General features: G+C 39.2%; 2 protein-coding genes across 4 annotated transcripts in view; one reads left to right on the top strand and one right to left on the bottom strand.

Moving 5' to 3' along the window:
* klhl38a (kelch-like family member 38a) lies at positions 1 to 5,473 on the top strand. Its single transcript, XM_047158783.2, has 4 exons — positions 1 to 708; positions 2,046 to 3,402; positions 3,498 to 3,603; positions 3,681 to 5,473. Exons 2-4 carry the CDS (start codon positions 2,047 to 2,049, stop codon positions 3,968 to 3,970), a joined length of 1,752 nt encoding a protein of 583 aa, XP_047014739.1. The 5' UTR covers positions 1 to 708; position 2,046; the 3' UTR covers positions 3,971 to 5,473.
* Positions 5,474 to 10,824: 5,351 nt separating this feature from the next.
* spire1a (spire-type actin nucleation factor 1a) overlaps positions 10,825 to 24,289 on the bottom strand; it is a 44,114-nt gene continuing 30,649 nt past the window's right edge. Inside the window, exons 8-18 of one of the 3 annotated variants that reach the window (XM_017482050.3) lie at positions 22,852 to 22,981; positions 19,157 to 19,204; positions 18,517 to 18,680; positions 18,214 to 18,307; positions 17,986 to 18,128; positions 17,012 to 17,029; positions 16,215 to 16,352; positions 15,980 to 16,050; positions 15,150 to 15,177; positions 14,898 to 15,043; positions 10,825 to 12,866 (exon numbers count right to left, since the gene is read on the bottom strand). In XM_017482050.3, coding sequence (XP_017337539.1) covers positions 12,611 to 12,866; positions 14,898 to 15,043; positions 15,150 to 15,177; positions 15,980 to 16,050; positions 16,215 to 16,352; positions 17,012 to 17,029; positions 17,986 to 18,128; positions 18,214 to 18,307; positions 18,517 to 18,680; positions 19,157 to 19,204; positions 22,852 to 22,981 — 1,236 coding nt within the window. In that variant the 3' untranslated portion in view covers positions 10,825 to 12,610. The remainder of the gene's footprint in view (positions 12,867 to 14,897; positions 15,044 to 15,149; positions 15,178 to 15,979; positions 16,051 to 16,214; positions 16,353 to 17,011; positions 17,030 to 17,985; positions 18,129 to 18,213; positions 18,308 to 18,516; positions 18,681 to 19,156; positions 19,205 to 22,851; positions 22,982 to 24,289) is intronic. The other 2 variants (XM_017482051.3, XM_017482052.3) reach the window with 2 other exon arrangements.

The raw sequence follows: 24,289 nt of genomic DNA, 5'->3' as shown, positions 1-24,289 counted from the left end.
GTTGGACCCTGGGGCTGGGAAGGAGCTTCAGAGAGAGCAGGTGCACGAGAGATAACTTTGAATGCATTTATTCTCTTGGTCTATACAAGCATTCCTCCACATCAAAGTTCTACATTAAGGTAACGACAATCTTTGGCATTAATGCAAACCTCTCATTAGAGTCCAACATAATTTTTTATTCCTGTCCCTAGAGTGATGAGTAGGTGAATGGCAACCCGTTGTGGTCCTCCTCACCTCCCCACTCTGAGGCAAACCGAGGTAACCAGGCCTATATGCTCAGCTGTTCCCCCAACTCAGCCCAGCCATCAGCACATCTCTATATTTACCAGCTTCCTGAGTTACACAAGATCATCAAGGGGCGTTAACAAACCCCTGAACCTTGTTGATGGTCCCCAGTCTAAGCTAAACCCTCGGTCCCCGTAATAGTAAACATACAAAGCACATGGTGTATGGCTAACCAGTGTGGGAACAAACAAGGAGAGGGTCAAAGGCACGGACGAATCTAGTCTCCAAAACTATTCTGGGAACCTGGACTGTATGCAGCAACCTCGTGGCAGGCTCTTAACATGACCACTCACTGAAGCTTTCTCTATGTCTATGTCTGTCTGTCATTATCTTTATTTGCTAAGAGTTACAGGGAGAACTGTTTAGCCCGTGAATGAGGCTGAACTGTAACTGATTTTGACCGGATCCTTTAGAACAGACAAGGTAAGCGCACATCGCACATGGGTTTATTGGGCTGATGCTGAAGACAGTTTTAATCTGGCCAATCTAATCATTGCCTTCAATTTATCTCTTAAATCCTATTTTACTGTAAATTATTTGCAAGAAGCGTTATTTAAGTAATCTGAATTGATTTATAATAATATTAATTTGAGTCCTTTGTATTAATTCATGTAGGCCCATTATTAATAGGGTCCTAATTATACTACTTTTACTAGGGAAACTCAATGTAACTTCAATTTATTTTAACTAAAGTTTTTTTTTTATTTTTTAGTAAAAAATCTTAATTTGTTAATTGTTTAGAAAGGGATTTGCTCCATTAATGAACCTCTCTGTTGTTTGCTTTATTGTTTTATCTATCTGTCAGAGACAATACTTTAATTTCTTGCATTATATTATATTACACAAAATATCTGTACCCCAGCACAATTCACTGATGGGATCTGATGGCTTTGCTCATGAAGTGCAAATTCCCCAGCGTTAATTTAATTCTCACAGTGTTCATTTGTGGACTTATTTGACCACTGTAGGTGTTAAGTAAACACTGCATGTGTTAATTAGGTTTTTGCTTTCTACAATGTTATATTCAAGCCATTTAAAAGTGGGTTACTACATTATGATTCCTACCTTTTACACCAGAAAACACTACTTTACTACTTTAAGAATGCATTTGAAAACGTTTAAATAGTAATTGTCATTTGATTTTTTTTTTCTTTCTATGACAAGGCTGGGGAATGCCATTGGTCATTCTCTGTCGTCACACTCTTAGTAATGGTAGTTAATAATACCCAATAATGATTAACCTCTTAAAATAACAGCCAGCATGGCTTGTGTGATATGGGGGGAATTAAAGTTGGTAGCTGTCTCTGGGGCAAATGGACAACTCAATGCCAATAATAGCTTCACTAAATGCCCTCGTTCAAACAGTGGGACTGTCAAGGGCAAACCCAGTGAGGGTTTGGACACAGCTGGAATGTGACATATCCGCCTTGTTAAAATCGGTTTTGTTAAGAAACAGTGGCCTACAAGCATTACATGAATGTTGATGATTTAGAGGAGAAAATAATACCTTACATGCAGGACCAGGCAAGGAAAATACTATATCTGGTTCATTGGCTGCACAAGTACTTAGCTAAACTTCTAAGTGCCATATCAGGATGTAATAGGCTAATGAACATAAGGTTGTGAGGTTAGAACCCAACACCAACAAAGTGCCACTTTTGGGTCCTTTCACAAGACCTGATTGTAAGTCACTATAGATAAAAGTATCTGCCAAATGAGTAAATGTAAATGTAATTGATCTTACTCTGTCTCTCATTCAGAATGGCCTATTCATCCCTTGAGCACCTTCCATTCAGAGACCAAGAACTCCCAGCCCAAATGTTGTGCCAGCTGAACTGCCTAAGGCATGAGCAGATCTTCACCGACATGCTCCTCTGCACTGAAGATTTGGAGATCCCATGCCACAGGAACGTTCTGGTTTCTAGCAGTCCTTACTTCCATGCCATGTTCTGCAGCAATTTCCGTGAGAGCAGCCAGACTAGAGTGGATCTGAAAGGCATCAGCTCTGAGATCTTGAGTGGTATTGTAGACTACATCTATACTGGAACCATTACAATAAGCATGGAAATAGTGCTGCCTCTGATGCAAGCTGCATCCATGCTGCAGTACACAAGGCTTTTTGAGGCCTGCTCAGCCTTCTTGCAGAAGCAGCTGAACCCAGACAATTGCTTGAGCATGATCCGCCTCTCAGAGATCCTGCACTGTGAGAGCTTGAGAGAGCGGGCAAAGGAGATGGCTGTGCGCTGTTTCTCAGACGTGGCTGCCTCAGAGGACTTTTGTGAACTCACGCTGCCTGAGCTAATGTGTTACCTGGAGGATGACAGGCTTTGTGCTGAGGAAGAACAGGTGTTCGAAACACTCTTGGCCTGGATCCACCATGATCCTTTTTCTCGGCGTGGTGCCATCCATGATCTCTTCAAGAAGGTACGCTTGCGGTATATCCATCCTACATACCTCTTCCAGTTCATAGCCAATGATCCACTTGTCCAGTCCTCCACCCTTTGCACAGAGATCATTGAGTCAGTGCGGCGGCTGATGTTTTCTGTTAGCGCCAAATGCACACGTGAGCTAAAGCCTCTCTGGACCACACCGCGTCGTTACACCTGCCGGGAGACTTTAGTTGTTGTAGGGGGTCGCAAGAACAATGAGCAGACATCTCGAGAGGCGCTGCTCTATGATGAACGTACGCAGCGCTGGCAGTGGCTGGCCAAGTTGCCCTTGCGCTTGTACAAGGCCGCTTATGTCTGCATACATAGTATTCTGTATGTTGTTGGAGGTCTCAGCCTCAGCTTGGCATCGGGAGACAGCACAGTTAGTGCCACAGTCTATACCCTCTCACTTAAGACCAACCAGTGGAGGACGGCCGAACCCATGCTTGAACCGCGTTATGCCCATCAGAGTGTTTCTTACCTGCACTTCATCTTCGTTCTTGGAGGCATAGGGGCCGATAAACAGATCTCTAACACCGTGGAGCGCTACAACAGCATGTTCAACCAGTGGGAACCTATGTCCCCAATGCCAATAGCAGTGCTCCATCCTGCAGTGGCTGCCAATGACCAGAGAATCTATGTGTTCGGAGGGGAGGACTCCATGCAGAATCCAGTGAGATTGATACAGGTAATTAACTTTTAAGGTAGAATTTACTTATATGCTCTAAATCATGGTCTGATTTCATTTCTTTTATAAAGTCAAATATCGTTTACCATTACAAGGTTTATCACATTTCACGCAACCAGTGGTTAAGAATGGAAACCAGGACAGTAAAGAATGTCTGTGCACCTGCCGCTGTCATAGAAGACAAGATTTACATCATTGGAGGTGAGCTTGGTACAAATTGTATTGGACAATTATAAACAAGGGTAGCTTTTACTGAATTGATTTTTTGTCCAATAAAGGGTACACAAGAAGGATGATTGCTTATGACACCAAAGCCAACAAGTTTGTTAAATGTGAGAACATGAGGGAAAGGAGGATGCATCACTCAGCGACTGTGATCAACAACAAGCTCTACGTGACAGGAGGGCGCTTCCTCAACAGCCATGATATCATTGAGGACTCTGATTGCTTTGAGTGCTATGACCCTAAAACCGATGTCTGGACGTCTAAAGGGTCTTTACCATACAAGCTATTTGACCATGGGTCTCTGGCCCTGGTCTGCGTCTCCAATCGACCCAATCCACCGTGACTGACGAAATTGGATCAATCCAATACTTGGGCATCTGGTTGGCTTCATGTACAGGACCACACGTGAGACTCTTGTCCATCTGAGAAAGCTTATGTTGCTTTGCAGAATGTCTCATTTGTGCCTCGGATGGTATGCAGTGTATTCCGTCAAAGAATATTTAACCGGATTTGTGGAGGTTTTTGCAGTGGAGCCCTGGGAGCGTGCTCAGGAGCCCAGATCACAACAGCAGTTGTCTGCGCAACATATGTGACCCAACATCACTCATTCAAGAGCTTTCTATCACCATCTTACCATCACATATTGGCTAGAATCACTACAATCATTCTCAGTATACTCAAGATAAATATTTAGAATCCACAAACACAGGACATATCCCTGTGGAAAACACAATTATCTTCGCACTTTGTAGTATACTGTAATGCCTAACAGTAGCCCATTTAAAGTCACTTTATGAAGACACATTCCTTCAGATCTAAAGGGGAAACCGTGAGCAGCTCAATTACTAACACTTTGCTAAGTCCGAAAAAGAGAAACTGAGAAAAAGAGAAACTGCTGATGTGCTGCACTTGCATGTACTTTCATGCCTTCAGTTGACTGCAAAACATTTTGTTTACTTGAGAAGAAGGCCTTATCTTCTGAGTTCAAAGTTGCTGCAAAAAAAAGTCATAAAAAGCACTAGACCATAGTTCTGTGAAGATATTTATCGATATGACTTGAATTATTTTATTTTTTTTTTTAGTGCTGCTTTTGATGAGAAATGTTTACTGCATGTCCAGAAACCTGTGAGTGCAAATATCTGTAGAGTAGCAATGAAGTAAGAAATAGGTTTTTGATTAACAAAAAGGTGATTTATTATATTACATATATAGTGACTTATACAAGTTCAACTTAACTCTGTTCTCTGTCTGTGTGGGGATTTTAGACAATACAATAATATTCCTGATTGTAAAGTATAATATTACAGACTAAACAAGACAAAATCCAAAATCTACACAGTTGGTGTCAAGCTGAACCTCAGTGCTGACCTTAGCTCCAAGCATTATGGTATTTTTCTCATATACACTTCAAGCTCAGATAGTGCTTGTATGCTTGTTGTAGTCATGCAAACTCCTATGCAAATGTTTTGTATTGCAAATTTTCTATCCGCTACTCTTTCAGATGCATGAAACCAAACTACTGTTGTGCCTCCTTACACTGCCACGAATGTCATTCCTGATTTAAATAATCATATTAATGGACTAAAGCAATCTGAATAAGTGCAGACAGTTTAGTATTTACAGTTATGCAATTTTAACACATCAGAGTGTTACTGTTCATAACATATGCTGTATTACATTTCTCTTCAACACTTAATGTGCTGGCTGACTCATGTTTCCAGGCACTGAAATGGAATTAGACATGACTATGGATGAAACTCAAGACATGGAACACTTAATGACATGCCGCTGTGAATACATGCCAGCTGTCAGTAAAAAGGGTACTAAACTGTACATTGTCTTTTCACTGGGTTATGTTAGGGGTTTTTTTTTTTTTCTTATGTATCTTTCACTTGAAATGTGGATATAGTGTATCTTTAAAAAGATTCCATACCATAAAGCTTAACTATATGCACTTTTCTTATATATATATATATATATATATATATATATATATATATATATATATATATATATATATATATATATATATATATATACACACACTAAACGTATATTGAGGATAATTCCCCAGCAGAACAGTTTAGTACCCATTTTTCAGATCTCAAACCAAAAATCAGATTTAAGGAGCTCTAGCGTTATGTTATTAGCTCTACTCTGCCTGATGCTCTTTGCAGATACATTCACTTTTCTTCATTGGCCTTATTCAGTTTTTCTGAAATAAATTGCATAACTCATTTGTATACATGTACTTATTTCATTTGAGAGCCGATAACAATTTCCAGAGGCTTGTTAAGCATGTGAAGAACCAGCAGGAGTCACCTAATGGACAAATGGTTATTCTTAGCACTGCACTCTCCTCACATGAAATGACATGGTGTACGTTGCAACAAATTACTCCTCGAATTACATTCAAACCTTTGGCCTGTTTTACAGCCCACAAGACAGTTAAAGTACTCGCTGAAATGTTTTCTGAAGGTGGAAACACCTCATTGAATGTTTTCATAAGCTAAGATTTGTGTGTTAGAAGAGACAAAACACAATTCTTTGTATGGCTCTGGTCTTCCTAAACCTGTTTATAAACTATTGCTTTATAGTCTATATGGCTGATTGTTGTCATTTATGTTAGGACTAATCTACTCTTGTTGTGTCTAGTCGTAGCTTCAAAAGATCCAGTGCATTGAAATGTACCGCACTGTGATGTAATTCATTTATATCGGGGGCTACAGTCCTGGGGGGCCACGACTCTGAACGATTTCCCTGCTTTAGCATTCCTGATCCAGCTCATGGAAGGCTTAATAATTACCTACTGAGTTGTGCTAGATCAGGTAAACCCTAAAACTGTGCGGGATGATGGAGATATAGGACTGGATTTAGGTAATAAGACAAAGCAAGATGAGGCCATTGAATTAGAATTTTAACATATATTGATTTGATGCTATTGTATTTTGTATTAAATAGTATTCTAGTATTCCATTACAATTACAAATCTTATTTCTGACCATTTTAGGCCTCTCACCTCACCTTGTTCTTGGTCTTGGGAACTTCCCAAATGATATAAATACCAAAGATTTGTAAAAGCAATGTTGATTTTTTAAAAAAAATTAAACATTTAGATGTCAGACATTACCCTATTTAACCCTAATCAACCCTAATTTATCTACTGTACCAGGATGTGAGACTCAAACGCAAGTTAGAGTACATATAGTTATTTTTGAATCCCCTGAATAACTCACTGTTATAAATCCCCCGAATAACTCACATGCACATGCATGCTTAAACCTTCCAGGCAAGTCACACGGTGATGCATGACAGTATTTGTAATTACCACAACTGTAATACAGTCATCTTTCCCTGGAACGTTCTTGTTAAGTCTGCGCCAGATCTGAATGACACACCTGGTGGTTATCCAGGGTTCATAAAACCTATAGTTACATATGAAAATAGTGGACTATTTCACCCCTCCTAACTGCCACTCGACCTTGTTCCACACTGATGGTCAATATAATTGACCGTCACAACGATGTCTGAGCAGTGCAACACGTGGCTATGTCGAAGACCTGGTCAGAAGAACTTGATGGACCACCATAAATTCCAGCTAGTTGATGTGCTCTAAACTTACACCAGAGGGGAGAGGATTTGAGGGGAATAGGCCACACGCCTCCTGTGCTCTTCTGTCACCATGCTGCTCCCCTGCCTGTAAGGGAAGCGTCCTTGGTAATTATCTGCTTTGAATGAGACATCACTCCCAAGTGGTCTCCTTTTGTTAGGAATCTTCTCTAGAAATGTGCCTCCAGAAAGGTAACGTTTGAGCTCCTCTCACTCCGACACATTTCCATTTGGCATCCAGCCATAAGATGATAATCCACTTCTGAATACCCCATAGCTCCAGCAAGCCTAGTACATTGACCACTGCAGCTACATTGCCAGTCCTAGCATCCTCAGCAGAAGTCATCACTACATGTGGTTACTTGGCTCAGTCTGATTGACAAGCATATTATCTACCTCATACTGAGATGGAGTGGCTAGCATTCTCAGTGTATCTAGACTTATATTAATTGTGTGGTCTATTTTGTGTTTTGTGTGTTAGGGTGTTTGTTTCTCAGTTCACTATAAGAGTGCCATAGTGTATGCAAGTAGGCCTGCTCCTTGTTGAGGGTACATAGCAGAGAGTTGTCCAAATACAGTAGTACCCTGATTCCTCTGGTGCTCAGGGGAGATGAGGCATACATCTCAAAAACAGGGAGAGTGTGAAAGATAGGACTCCTGTACTTTGAAGGCAGACATTATTATCCTTGTTGTGGGCTGATGGGGAGATGGAAATAAATGTTGTGCAGATCCACTGACTTGAACCAGTCCTGTGGTTGTATGACAAGAACTACAACTGACACCCTTAGCATATGAAAAGGAAGGGTTTAGGAACCTTAGGAACTTAAAATTGGATGAAAACCACTGTCCTTTCTCTGAACAAACAAGTACAGTACATCTAGTGGATTCTCTTGTTTTAAAATGTGGGGTCTATATTTTCTATCACACCTTTATCTTAGAAAGAACAAAGTGATGGAGTCACTGCCAATGAGTGATGTCTTTGGCTGTAAAGCTTTCCTGTCACCATCATATGCCCCATGGGTCTCTCTGGTTGTAGAAGAGCCATCTGTCTTAGATGCAAAAAAAAAAATAATAATTTTTTTTAAATTGCTCAAAACATGAAAATATGTAGGATTAGATGAGGATGAGAAGAAGCTATCCTCAGCTTTGGAGGACAGGATACCTGTGGCTCTAACCATAATCACTATATGCCAAGTACATAGTTCCATATTGCTCTATGATGGCGCTATGATAGTGGTATTCATTCATTCAACTACTGGATCATATTTCACTCCATCATTTTGTTCTGGCACTCAATAATCAATGCTGACTCAAGTTGCTTTTCATTACCCTTACCATTGTTTATAAGTTCATTATCACACTGAGATGTACTGTAGTCAACAAGAAAGCCAGGGTGGTCATCTTAAAAAAAAAAAAAAAAACAACCTAATTACTTGTACAGAAAATACCTGCCCAAAGAAACAGTGAATTGGCTTTAAAGTACAGCGTGCACAGTCCGAGCTGTCCAATGCTACAGAAAGAAAGCAGACATGCAGTAACAATAACAATGTTTAATTTGAACAAATCATAGGTCCTTGTCATTTTTTTTTTTTGCTTCGGTTGGTGGGTCTTAGATTTTATTTATACATGCAGACTAATGAAAAAGCACATAATCGTGTGCTAAATTAACTGCCACACAGAGTAAGCAGGAGCAAATAAAAGTTAGAACACATCATAATAGTTCCAAAAGCAACAAATCAACTCACTTAGTATTAACACATAAATACTAGGTGACTGGTGTTCTGCACCACTGATGGTTAAAATGTTGAAGCATTGGTTGCCTTTAATATGTTAAGAAATTAGGTTGGAGGAATAATCACAATCCAACTCTAGATGGCGCTTCATCACTGCAAAAATACACAACACAACTGGAGAATCCGCTATAAGAAAGGAATGTGTGATGTCCCACTGGTGACCCACACAATATTGTGTAATGATGCTAAGAAACTCATCCAAATCCATCTGCCAGAAAATCTTCACTGTCAGACTGTAAACCCCAACCTCAGACCACCTCCACCAAAAAAGTTTTTCCTAAGTGACACTATAACTATATTCCACTGCTCCGCCACCAGGACAAGTTCCGGGTATAAAGGAGCAAAACACTGTTGAGCGGTGGTACCCAGCTGACGACCCTACAGCCGAGCATGCATTAACAGTGCCGTTGGGGCTGGTCACAGCCTTGGTCAATGGGAAGGTCTGTATGGCTCTGGTTGTGTTAGGCAAGCATACCTGAGTGGTATTAGGTGTAACAGGAGGAAACCATATGGAACCAGTGGCACTAAGCATGCATTAAAGGTGCCAGTGGGGCTCGCTACAGCCTTAGTAACTAGAGAGCCTGTATGGTTTTGGTTGCGTTAGGCTTGTTGGCAAGACTGAAGGAAGAGCGGGGAAATCCTATGGGCACTAGAGGAGATGTGACACGCAGTAGTGCCATAGCAGTTCAACATCTCCCTGTGTATTTAATAACTTTTGCATGGCAAACAGATAAATTAAACTGTAATTCATAATTATATTCCTATAAGATAATATATCAGTGGGTAGTGACCTCCAAATGCAAAAGCAGTTGCACACCACTCACTGAAGGACTTCCAAAAAACATCTATTCAGTGATGTAACATCTTTCCTGAGTTGGAGCTCGTTGGCTTTTGTAAATATTAGAAAAAAAAACCTTACATTGGAATTAAATGCAAAGCTCTGAGATAAAGAGGCAACAGAGAGTCACCATTAAAAAGGTATGCACAAAGACAAAAGAACAATTAAATGCAAATGCAAAACATGGAAATGATTTCTGATGTGAAATCACCTTTTGTATAGTAAAAGTAAATCAAGGTGGCTATCAAACCATGTGAAACTCCCTGACATTTAAAATCCCAGTTACAACATTCACAGACTATCATGACTAGCATTATAGTTCTTTATCAATATTTATGGCGAGTCTTTACTACTTCGACTTTTAAACATCGTTAAAAGAAGTTTGTAGCACAAAACACGTCAGTTATTAAGGATCAAATGTTTATACTAAAAACAACCCTCACATTTGAAATATTACAACCCTATAAATAGAAAATTTTTATTTATTTTTTTTGGATATGAATGACTATAAACTGCATAATTTTAATTACTATTATTTAATTACTTTTACTAGACAGGTCCATCCAGCTACAGTCCACAGTCCAGACCAGATATCAAAAAGTTACACAATGAGTAGTTACAGAACCAGCAAACTTTGACATTGGGGTGGCTTTTTGTTGTTTAAGTGCTTCTTACTATATACTGGGCGATAAGACTTTGTTGTGGGTTAAAAGCATGGATATAGCTGCACCTGGAACTGCAATACAAAGAACAAAGCATTCAGAATAATGTATTTGCATTCGGTCACATCCATAATGCACAAGGATTTATTACACATTGTAGAGCACTCGTGTATTTTTAACTGATGCTGCTCACGGACTTCATTTTTGTGCTTTTAATTTCTGGCAGTAACATAACCACATACACAAGATGAAGTCCATCCCCCGCTAAAAAAAAAAATTAAAATTCCCAAGCCACTACATGAAATATGTTTATTATCATCATCCGAGTCACTTATTTTTCAGTTGAGGACCATAGTTTTTACATGCACGTTGTTCATCTTTTACAGAGAGGCAATACAGTGAATGAACCGACAGTCTGGAACGTCCGTACACCGTTCAGCCAACAGAACATGTGACTGGTGCAGTTTTTGTTCTGCATGCATGTTTAAGGGATGAAAGGGAAAGGAAAATACCTAAAGGCTAACTTTTTAAGCTGCTCACGCCTGACCGAACAGCTTCACACCAAGCTGAGCGACTGAACGAGTTTGTAGAAGTAACATGGTAAGGTTTATTTATTAAAAAAAAAAAAGAAAAAAAAAGAAAAAAAAAGAAAAGAAAAAGGAATACAACAAACAGCATTTGCTGTGATGTGAAAGTGCATTCTGTGAACACATGGCAAAATTATTTGACCATGAAAATAATTACAACAATTATATTAATTAAATTAATATTAATTTAAAACTATATTAACAAAGGTATGAGAGATTACAAGATAATATATTCGATAGATCAGATTGCTAAATGTATCTCCTATTGCATGATCACAGCTTCAGCATATGATATTTACTCTGTACAGCAGGTCCAAAACACAAAGTTCAGATTGTAGAGAGTTATTTTGGCACAAGCAAGCTCTTCCTTAAGAAGCTTCATCCAAATCCCTAGAAAATGTTAAGAAGCTGAGGATGGGAAATGAATTTGCTCACTTTTTTGTTTTTACTAAAGTCTTTAACACCATAATTAAACCAAAGTAAAAAATAGATATCCTGAAAGATTTTTTTTTTTTTTTGCAGTTATCAAACTGTTTGACTAACAAAGCAGCAGTTTAAACAAACACCAAATGAGGAGAAAAGCATTTGGTCAGTAAATGGGCAAAGGAGGGCAGACTACTGAGCCCCAGGTCTGTCTGCCTGTCTGTCTGTCTATCTACTTCATTTATTCCTGAGTCAGGGAAATAAACATTATTTACATGTCTGGACTGAACCTTCAGCATACTATTTACATACCACTGTATGGTTCTCTCTCTCTCTAATAAAAATATACATTCAGGTCTCATTCTGTACCTTTTTCTCCCACACATGCACAACTGGAATATGAATATGAAAAAAAGCTGGTAAAAAGGGGCTATGAAGCCTTTGGTAAGCTACACTGCCATCATTTAACTTCACATTTTCCTTTTCCTGAGACAGGGGGGGACAGGGCTGGTGCAGTTAAGGAAGGACAGAAATCATTCTTTCAGCCACCTTTGGAAAAGGAAACTAAGAAACAATCAATCTTTTGATTATATTCCTTTTGATTTGGTAATACAGTAGCCATCACACCATCTAGTCTTCATCCTAGACATGGAAGACATTCTCCATGATGAATTCAGACTAAACAGACAGGATGAACTGGATAACTGGGCCAAACCATTAGAAATTCCAACACTTTGTTTAGACATTCATTAACAGGGACAGAAAAATTATCCCCAGAGCCACAGGATGACATATAGGACAGCAGGGAATTACTGGAGCTCATTCTTCCTGCTACGTTTTGCACTGAAGATAAACTACAGATATTACTTAAGATACTGTTTTGACCGCCGTCATACACAAGTCCCATCTTAACACCTGATCAGCATCTTAGACTGTCCCAAGTAACACAGTCAGTCATTCTCCAAGACTAAACAGGATGAATAAATGGCTGCACCAGTCCACAGAGTCTCCACCATCTTGTTAAGTGAAAAGTATTGGCTAACATGGCCGCCACAAAGTCAGAGCTTCCTCCTACACTTCGTTGATGGTCCGTTCTGAGGGACGAAAATCGCGGGATCTGGAGGGAGACCTGTAGAAGGACTGGGTTTTGCGCTTCAGACGGGATCGTGTGCTAGCCACGGATAAGCTGCGTTTGCTGGAGCAGATGATGTCGTGGATGAACTTCTTGCAGTCCACGCATACCTCCATGGTGCTCCAGTCTTCGGTCATCTCCTTTGGCAACTCCACTTCATCTTTAGAGGTGGTATACTCCCCGTGCTTAGACAGTCTGCAAAGATTGAGGCAAGTTATAACCAAATCCGCTACCTTCACACCGTCAACCCACATATTCTCTTCACTCAACAGATGGCCCATTGTTACGTGACAACTTGTAGCAATATAGCTAACATTTCTTCTCATGCTTAACCCTTTGTTGCATGGTGTTGCCATATGGCAACAATTAATTTATCTCCAATATTTTTGATACAAAACTACTATTTTCCTATGTAAAACTTTGACATGACAAAAAAAAAAAAAAAAAATGTTATGTCACATGACCAGGAAGTGCTGTTTGCACTTCCTTTTCTGCAATCACATGGCATGGTAAAGGTCATCTTCAGAGGGCTCTCAACATTTGATTAATTTGTCAATATTTAGGCAAAACTACTTAAAGGAAAAACTTGTCATTTGAACAAGTTTATATATTTTGAGTAGTCTGTTAAATGGTAAAATGTAATTGTTGCCATATGGCAACAACATGCGATAACGAAACTGTGGTATGTGCATTCATGAATTGAATTGAAACAGGCCTACATAGCCAAAAAGAAAAACCACCAGGTTTCTCTAGTAGTATATTTACAATTTTTTCGCATTAAAAGTTAGAAAAATTTTCCTATTTTCAGACATTTTGCAATTGCACCTTATTTTATAAACTTTATGCCTCAAAAGAAAGATTAAAAATTCAAGAGAAAGAATTAAAAAGATACTTCACCCAAAACATGTTTGGAACTATTTTTTGTATGTATTATGAGTGAGTAAATCCATCAACGTTACTTTTTACAACCTTAATTCCTTTCCATAAACTATACCTTTTACATGCTTACTAGGTGGCAAACGAAAACTCTGGAACTTATAGTCTAGAATATGTGGTAATTAGAATTGTAATCTCATACATTGTGTTATTTCTGACTATATGATGCTTTCCACCACTGCACATTGTTATTACTTCTTCAAGCAATAAAAATCCTTCAAAACATTTTTTGATAGAAATGTAATTCATGGAGTAGAGGGTTTGGGAGCTCCTCATCGTGAAACATGTGTTTGCACCAGTGGGAGAATAAATATAACGTGTATAAAAATCATAGTTTTATATTTATAAAGAACCTTTTTAGAACTTTATAATTCATTTTTACTGTCAGGGTGAAATGACGAGCATAATACAGTATAAACTGTGACGGCTGGTAGGGATATTGAATGGGAAAGGTAAAATAAATTTGACTACCAATCGGTGATTCACGGTTAATAATATGAAGCATGGAGTCTCATCACTGGCATAAAACTATTACACAGCACCATTTGTGTTTCCTAAACTTCTTTGAAGTCTGCAATCATGCACATTAAACAGAAAAGCTGTGATTTCTGTTAACCAGCTTTTATTCAAACCATACAGAACATACTATTCTGTACTTTGTGCTTTGACTGCACAATATATGCTTAGTTCACTTAGCTCACTTCTATTTTTTCTCCTCCAAAGGAATTTTTTTCCTTTGGAGGAGAGGGGGGGGGGGGGGGGGGGTGGGGGCATTTGAAAAAATTGATTATCGATAAAATGTTACTTTGTACATGTTAGGAATGTGACAAAGTGGGCTCAAGTGAATAAGCCCTAAATACATGCTAAATATAGGGGTCACAACAGTCAATAAATCTACAGTCTGGGATAGAATTAAATATGTATTTCATATGTGCTTTCTTTTATTTATGACTGCTAGAGGTGGTGCTGTTTATGCTTCCATCAAACTAAAAATTAATCCACTTCAAGCAATTTGTTCAAAGCAAATAAGACAAACAATGTGGATGGCAAAAACTGAACCTGTTTTTTTTTTTTTTCTTAGAACAGAGGAAGATCTTAACCCCTCTAGCCCATTTATACCAGATGGGCCTGAATCTAAACATCATAAATACATGAAAATATCACATTATCATGTTTAATAGAAAAAATTGTGAATTTCAATTGTTTCCCTGGTAGTTCTGATGAAATGATTATTATAAAACGATTACAAAGCTCTGAGTTTTGGTAAAGAGAAAATTCTGTGAAAGTAACCTGGATGTGGAGGGTTTTAGGCTGTTGTGCTGGTTGGATGAGGGCTTCTCCACTTGGGCTGTGACTCCAGCTTCCTTCTTGGGCAGGGTGGTGGGTCCGAGAGAGTAAATGGGCAGGTTGGCATAAGGTTTGGAGGGCAGCTTCATCTTATAGAAGGATATGCAGTAATGAATTAGCAGATATTCACACTGCAGTATCATAATGACAGCTGAACTAAGATTGCATACATGAAGAGCCAGGAGTCATACATACCTTCTTACAACACTGTGAACACACAGGTCTGTAAAATAAAGCAGAGGTCAGTAAAGCCTATAGAACACCAAGGTAAGGTTGATTATTTTCCAATAACAGCATGCCCTGAAGTGCTATATTTCTCTTATACCACAGTAATTTGCCAACACTAATACATTTTATTTATTAAAGAATGGCACATTGTACTTCTGATCTTTCATCCAAAATTACCCTTGATTAGAAAAACATTCAATTAGACAGGTACAGATAAACATGTCATTTCTAATATATAATTATAGCAATTAGTGCAATATGAAAATATTTTATGCCTAATGTTTTTTCAGAGCCTTAGTATAAGCAGGAGCATAAGTATACACCCCCTTGAACTTTTCCATACTCTGTAGTGTTACAATCTGGAATTGAAATGAACTTAATTGGGATTATATGTCAAGAATCTTTACACGATAGCCCACAATATTGAAGTGGGGGCAAACTTCTATATATTTTCCAATATTATTTGACAGTTGAAAAAAGTATCCCCCCAACCCCAACCCATCTTCTGCATCAGAAGTCAGGGGGTGAATATTTATGCAACAAAAGTCAGGGGGTCAATATTTATGCAACCAGCAAATTTTATTTTTTGATTGTGTAGAATTGTGTAATTGGTAAAAAGAAAATAAATAACTACCGATTTAGTCCATTTCAGTTCCAGGTTGTAGCACTATGAAATGTGGTGAATAAGTATGCAAGGCACTGCTCAAGGAAGGACTATTTGACTTTTTTGTTGTTTTTTTTCCCCGCAAGTGAAAGAAGAAATAAATTCCTAGAAAAGGAGCATAAGCTTGGTTCACCTCTTGCAGAACTGACAGTTGTACGACCAGGAGAATATGGAGAACTTCTTTGTCCGACAAGAAAAGCAAAGCTGAGAACAGACAGGGGGACAAAAATTAAGGGTTTGTTCATTCACATTCCTAAAAGATTATGAACATTCGAAAGGCATCAACAGCATTCTCTCAAGTCAAGAATAATTATGTAGTGCCAGAGACCTGGCTTTAAATAAGTCTCAGTGTATTCACAGCAATTCACCTTTCCTTTCTTCAGGGCATTGTAGACCTCTTTGTACTGTTGAAACTTCTCAAGCTCAGCTTTGACCAGAACCTGTCTGATATGCATCACTTCCTCTACAGTCAGGCTCAGACACTCCACCGGGTAGCAAAATTCCTCCTAAACGTACAGACACACACGTCATTACAAGCATCTTGGCACGTAGAACAGAATGTGAACACGTGAAGACCCCGGCCCAAACCAGATTACCAAATCACAGGACATGCTTCGTAAACAAAACACAAAATGGATGCGATGCAAAGACATAACAGCATAAAACCCAGTCAGGACGTGACCTCCTTCTGAATTATGTTGTTATGTGTTGCAACGTCATTAATACATAAACAAACTGGATTGTTTTGAGTGGAAATGTATGGCGAGTTCCAATTTCTAAGCTCCCACAATCCTTTATTTACCCCGTCACCACATGTTTAACGTCAAACATGTGTTTACACCGTGAACATTTCTTTACAGCATTGTAATGCTATATTTGCCCCATATCCTTGTGTATATTGTCATATATATTTTTATATAATAAAAATAGAGTTATATGGTGTATCTAGCGATTGCAATGTTTTTCTGTTGTGCAGATCTGTGGTACATAAATGTGAAACACGAACACATGTAGCAGGTGCTAAACCAAATGGTGGTCTAAAATGATCAAATGCAACCGTTTTGCATTGTAAAATAATTTACACAAGAAAGAAAAATATAATGAGGCAATTATACCAAGGTATGAAGGTTAGTAATGGGGAAAAGAGGCTGGAAGTGCGATTTACCTTCTTCTCCGGTGGTGGCTACAACACAGTGCAAGTGAGGAAAATTCTTAATTAAACCTCATGTACTGGGCATGGCTATAAAATCAGCACTATTACATAAGGAGTCACTATAAATGGCATCTGTTTGAGATTGGCATGGTTATAAGACCAAACTCTATCCATATATACCTTACCTTTATTAATCACCACTTCGACCGTTGGTGTGTGTAGTGCAAAAATACCACATACGATGTAATATACGGACAAAAATACTGCACTACCTCTTACAGTACTTTCATAGGTAAGCACTGTGGTATCAACTACATCAACATGTGCTAAAGTCTGCTTTCCAAGACATGGAATCCAAATTCATCAAGCCTCCACTAATTGTGCTAAAAGTGCATTTTTTTAATGCGTAAAATTACTCACGGCTTTACATGAAAGGGATGTAAAGCACCGTCACGATCTGTATCTCTCTAGTGCTGCAAATATCCGTACCTATATTCCGAATTAAACCCATTGTGAAGGTTTTGTTTTTATTAAACATGAACGTTCTGAGAGGCTTTTCTGCTCACTACAGTTGGAAAGATTATATGAGTATATTATATTATACGAGTTACTGTAAACTTCCGGGTCATTCCCCTCCTGAACTCTCTCATCAACAAGGCATTTCCATTTGTAGAACTGCCACTTACTGGCTGTCGCATGTTTTATCGCACCATTCTGTGTTAATATCAGATCAGCAGTATGTAAATTACTCAAATCAGCCTGTCTGATAAAAACACTGATGCCGCGGTCAAAGTGACTGAGGTCACGTTTTATTTCCCCATTATGATTTTTGACGTGAACGTTAACAGAAGCTCATTAAAGCTTAATTAAAGTGAATATACTGGAAATGAAAACCCAGACTCTTGCACTCAACTCATAACCTTCTCTGAAATAACATAAATAATATAATCTGTATGAACGTGACGACTCCGTGAAGAGCAACGTACCAGAGATCTGGAGCTCTGGCGAGAAGGAGGTATGAATGGGCGAACGCTGGTCGGGGTCTCCTTCTCAATGGAGTGCCTCCGGTGAGGAGCCATGTGGCGGTCAGGCTGAGGCGTGGACGATATGGGGAGGAACCGGGGAGGGGCTGAGGAGAGACAGTAAGAAAATGAATACGGAGAGGAGGAGTAGTAGATAGATTGAAGAGTAGAGAGTGAATATAGAAATCGTACTCTTTTTGCCCTTGACAGAATCTGGAGACGTGCCGTCCATCACGGAAGTGCTTATGCTGGAGCTGCTGATTGATCTGTGTGTGCTAGAATCCTCCTTAAAGGCAAGAACATAGTCCATTACACCACTACCCTTACTAACTGCAAAGAAGACCATGCTACACACAAGATTACACTACTGTCATTATAATTACACTACTGTCATTATTTTGCCTTCTTTTTAGCTTGGTGTTTCCATCGGTCATGACTCACAATCAGAGCTGTCTAGTTGGGCCAGACAGCACAAATACAGACTCGCACACTCACTTCAGAGTCGGAGCTTTCTAGCTCGGCCAGTGTTGGTGCCTTGAGCAATTTCTTCCTTTGTGAGAGTGGCTGTGCTCCATTGGCAGGGTTCGGAGAAGGCGGCGTGTCATCGGCCAATGCCAGTGTGCTGACCGCGATCTTCTTCCTGGGTGTACCCGGGGTGTCTGTACAAGATATGACGGGACCAAATCAAACACAGGACAAGGATGCAGTTGTAGCAAATTACATCTGATGACTCTTTACTATGCTACAAATCTGACAATATGATATAAACTTTTTTTTTTGGACAATACACATACATTTCACACCACCACTGTAATACAACCACAACCAATAAAGACGCAAGGCTTCATATCAACATTCACTCAAATGAATGAATCCATTATTATTTTCCATTTTGTGGAAGGTTATATTTTCTTGAATATATTTCCTTCACAGCACAGAAGTAGGAATAATTCATTCAAACCCATGCCTGAATATTGACTTATGAGATAAGAACTCACACTGAACTCATCTCAGCCTTGACAGCTTTAGATTACAACTCACAAACATATCCATACTAAAGCGACATTCGCATCACTCCATCCGGTACGTGTGCAGAAGCGGTTCGAATTTCATGCGTGTGTTCGTGATCTTTTACCTGAGCATCGGAACAAGTCCTGGGGAGTGCTGATGCTTTTGCCTGCGCCTAGAAAGGAACATATTCTTCAATATGATCTCACAAACACCAACATGCACGCTTTCCCCGTCTGCGCTTTCGGACCTGTCCAGTCTTGCTTTGTGAGCATTCACACAGGGGGCTCAACCAAATAAGCACTGCACAAACAAGGATTTAAGCCATTCCGCCATGGAGTGGGCAGCGTGACGCACTGGGCGAGCACATGAAAGCGCAAACGCAGTCCAGCGAGGGACAGCAAAGAAACAGCAATTCATCAAAAAAAAAATTTTTTTAAATGATGGTGTGAAGCGGGGCGTGAGAGCCAAATATTACATTAACTCAGAGAAGAGGAGATGGAGGAAAGGAGTCACAGTAAGCAGCCACACTTTCCCACATGTACATTTCGTTGTATACGAGGTCATATTGTTGCTAAAGTAACTGTGTGATGTTATTTTAATGCATCTTATGCGGGGTGCTATGACGGAACTAAGCCCTTCCTCTCTTTAACTTAAAAAAATAAAATAATAATAATAATAATTAAAAATAAATAAATAAATAAATAAATAATAATAATAATAATTTTTACTATCCCTATCTTCTTACATGGCTCCAGGTGGATTTTTATTAATTTTTTTACTTTTACGGAACCGAAAACAACCACCAGCAGCCATAAAAGATTTTTTTAAAAATACACATATTAAGTAAAGGCTACGGCTGATTTCTTTCTAGCCCAGGCTTTAGATTAACATTAAGTTAATCTAAGTCCAGTCGCCTTGAGTCACTACTTGAATGCGTTGAGTGTGTTAGATTAATCCTGATAATGTAATATAGGTGTGCTGCATTGACCTCTTCCTCATTATTACTCCTGTTCTCTTCAGGAGCAAAGCGTGGGACAGAGTAAAACTAGCAAATCAGGAGGTCTAAAACAACAGTGCCAATTAAAGGATCAGGGAGTAAAACTGGGGTAAAGAAGCCACACTACGTCTTTACCTGAGAAGTCAAAACTCACAGACATGCTAAGTGGTCGCATTGCTGAGCGTTCAGGCCAGCGTTACAGGACAAGGAGAAGAAAAGCAATACTGAGGCTGGAAATCATTTACAAAACTGTAACAGCTTTAAGGAATTAACGAAGACATTTTATGCACCAATTTGAGATTCAAAAGAAAAATACTACGTAGCTTTTTTTTTTTTTTAACAGTATATACACCTTCAACGGAGCATATTTTAAAATCATTGCGACACCAGACTGCTACAACTATATCAACCGTATAGTTTATAAATGTAATAGCAGTAAATCAGACAGACTTAATCTTTTTACTGACATTACACGCGAAACACCTAAAAACACGACACGACTCTACTAAAAAGATATTCATTTTAGACTAAGGGTTACGACTTGATATAAAACTATACCGTTGGAGAGCATAAACGGTAGAAACGTGTGTCTTTATCTTTCTTTTTATTTAAAACAAAAATTGCATACTAATCCTACGTTCATATTAGCAATCGCAAATTTCACTTGTGTTTCTTTGTAGTCTATCCCGTGAGCACTCACTGTTCATCACATTAGCAGATTAGCAAAGTACTAGCTATGATTGCCAACAATCTCTGCTACTTCCTTCCAAGTTGTATTTCTCTTCGGAATGCCTCTATTTAATTATTGAATCTAAAAAAATTTAATAAGAGCTTGTATAGGAAATGATCAAATAAAATCATGGTTATAAGCTTCCAATCTTGTGCATCAAACAGTAAAATGCAACAACTTGCAGGAAGGAAGTACTATTTTGAGAGGGGAACTGAAGAAACATTGGACCACACGTGTCACAGGATTGGTCTGAGCAATTGTTCCAGCCAATCGCTTGTATTTGTTGCTGTATTGCTTCATACCTAATTTGTATAATTTGTCTCATGCTGGAGTGAACGTAGAGTAACAACTCTACAGTCATGAAAGAAGTGAACAAAAATTACACTGGTCATGTCATCAATAGAATCACAACGGGAGACAAGCGAGCAGAACTGCTCATGCTGTCCTATGGCGTTGAATTTCTCTCCTGTCAATCACAGCGACACTAGCCATTCACAGCTGTCTGCGAGTTCACGTATGCGGCAGTTCGGAAAAGAAAAAGGTGAGGTTGGCTGGCGTCACGTGTCTTGGAGGAAGCACATGTTTGCCTTCAGCATCCACGGTTGGTAGCTGTTGCATGATGGAGGTGAGCTAGATGGTGGGTGGGAATTGGCTGGTGACCAAATTGGGGAGGAAAAACACAACTGCTGATGAAATGAAATTTTTTTGAAACGGTTCAGCTGTAACATTTATTTAGTTTTCTAATGAAGGTGCGAATGCAAATTTAATGCCAGTACAGTTTTTATTTTTAGTTTAGGGCTTATTGATATTCCGTTGGCTTTGAGAATGTTTAAATCCATATTATACAGTATGTGTGTGTATGAGTTTTGTGTCTATGTACGTTTTCAGGGGGGCAAATGCTTTTAGGGTTTCCTCCAGGTACTCCGTTTTCCTCCCCCAGTCCAAAGACATGCGCTGTAGGCTGATTGGCTTTTCTGAATTGTCTGTAGTGTGTGAATGGGTAGGTAGATTGAATAGATTGTGCCCTGGAATGGGTAGGTACCAATGGGTGTACCACAGGCTCCAATCTCCCCGTGACTCTGTGTAGGATAAGCGGTACAGAAAATGTATGGATGGCTGTTTGCAAATCTGCTTGTTTAAAGCAGTCGAGAGCAGTAACAGGTGGAAAATACACCATGCACCATATGTTGTGTATAACGAAAAAATAAAAAGCCTGAAGAGAATGCTCCAACTAAACCATGCTCTCAGGAAATGAATGAAAATGACTGCCATCAACAATAATAGGGATTTACCAACTGAGAAAGCAAACAGAAAGAAAATCAGATGCTTCTTGTGAGAAGTACTAAGCAGCAACGGAAGGATGGCGCATTCGCGTAGAGGAAAGAAGCCATGCCTAAATAACAGACATCCAAATCTGATTGGATTGTGAGGCTGCAGCAGAGCCATGAGCAATAGCACACGGTCACACGTACTGTCCAAATTCTCCTTATACACCCACGTCTTAATAAGCATCATGACATTTCCATGGCTACTAATAGAAATTTGCGTGACATTGATACGGGACGCAAGCATTACAGCAGAAAAACAGGAAATGCAATGTACACCTTACTTTTTAAAGAACATGTAAAACACAAATCAAGTGTTCTAATGAATTTAGGTTGCGTTTGAGAAACTAATCAGAGGCAATTGCTGGGGTTGTGAGAGATCAAGTTTTATCCCTCCACATTTAAAGCTCTGCTAATCCACCCATATTGTTTTGCAGTAGATCAAAGTAAAAACAATTTAATAAGGCTTTACTTTACAATCTGGCACATCTGATACTACTGAAAAGGAATGTCACGTGGTATTGCGTCGCATAATTCCCACTGTAATGCTCGCGTTTCACGCAATTCGCATGAATTCTTCTCTATACTTTATGTCTTAGCCAAATTTTGATTATGAAACACAAGAACAAGTATGTCGCAAACATTTGTGCTTTTATGCATGTACCGTTCATTCATTAAAGAATCAGCACATAAACTTGACTGTATTACATTTCATCTAAGGTAAAACATGTGGGGGTTTTTTTTTAGTTTCGTGGGAGAACACTAACCGAGCCGGTTCCTGCGGATCATGTCAGGAGAAACAGGCCTCAGCTTCCTCTCGGCTTTGATCTCCTCTAGGATTCGCTCATGGAGGCTCGGGGGTCTTTGAGGATGAGGCTTCAGCTTACGGGCTGCGACCTTAATACACATTAGCACAGGAATCGCAGGTCAGATAGGGAGAAAAAAAAACAAAACATGAAAAAGACATTTTAAAAGCTGTGTTTTGGCTGACAGAAACTTATCTGTACAAATATACTCTTGAGTAACTGGTAGACAAGCCAGAGAAGTGGTTTGTAATTTTTAGAGCCTTCTGCTTCCTGAGAGATGAATTGCGATTGTGAAGAAATAGTGACATAGTCCTTCCATTTCCTTAATTTATTATATGGTGATACAGACTTTTATGGAAAACGAGCAGAGCTGAGGTGCTCTGGGCCAAAAGAATAAATCAGATCAGAGCAGAGCATGAAATGAAGATACAAGCCAGATCTATTCCATGGCAATATTGCCAATCACAGTCTAAAGGCTGATGTATACTTCTGTATTAAAGCATGATTTCCTGTCTGAGTCATTACACAGAGAAGTGGTTTATGGGTAAGCGTGGCAATCAGAGATACACTGACACACTCGCATGCTGTCCTTCAAGAAGTACATAACTACATGTACATATCTACGAACCAGCTTTCAGCCAAACGCTGAGTGGTCGTGTAGTACATTAAAAATCTCACACATAATAGTTCGCAACAGACACCGATGCAAAATGCTTTCTAACGCATCATTTTCGACCCACGAGTGAATGTCTCCTTTATAATAAAAATCTCACATCGGACAGCTATTCGAAATTCAAAAGCACCTAACTTCAGAAACGCTTTTGGTAAGAACTGACTTACTCTCCTTTTGTTTTTGGCTCAGTCTGCTCTTTTTCCCCCACTTTGTGTCTGTGCACAATGTCTTGACATGCTCAGTCGTGCAATTATCCAAATCAACCAACCATGCAGCAGCAGCGCAATGCATAAAATCAAGCAGATACAGGTCAAGGTCTTCAGTTAACGTTCACATAAAATGCCAGAATGGGGGAAAAGGTGTGATCTCCGTGACTGAACTCAGTGGCACGGTTGTTGCTGGTGCCAGATGGGCTGGTTTGAGTATTTCAGAAACTCCTGGGATTTTCTCACACACAACAGTCTCTAAAGTTTACACAGAATGGTGTGAAGAAGAGGAAACATCTAGTAAGCAGCAGTTCTATGGGCAAAAACACCTTGGTGATGAGAGAATTCAGAGTCCAACAGCCAGACTGCTTCGAGTTGATACCAAGGCTAGAATAACTCAAATAATCACTCTTTACAACCGTGATTTGCAGAAAAGCATCTCAGAACGCACCGTCTCATGTGACCATAGACTGAAGCTCTTGTCCTGTATCTGCATGATTTTAGCTGAATGGATAATTTC

This window comes from Ictalurus punctatus, chromosome 12, assembly GCF_001660625.3.
Source record: "Ictalurus punctatus breed USDA103 chromosome 12, Coco_2.0, whole genome shotgun sequence".
Classification (NCBI taxonomy): domain Eukaryota; kingdom Metazoa; phylum Chordata; class Actinopteri; order Siluriformes; family Ictaluridae; genus Ictalurus; species Ictalurus punctatus.
This window is presented reverse-complemented; position numbering and strand designations above follow the sequence as displayed.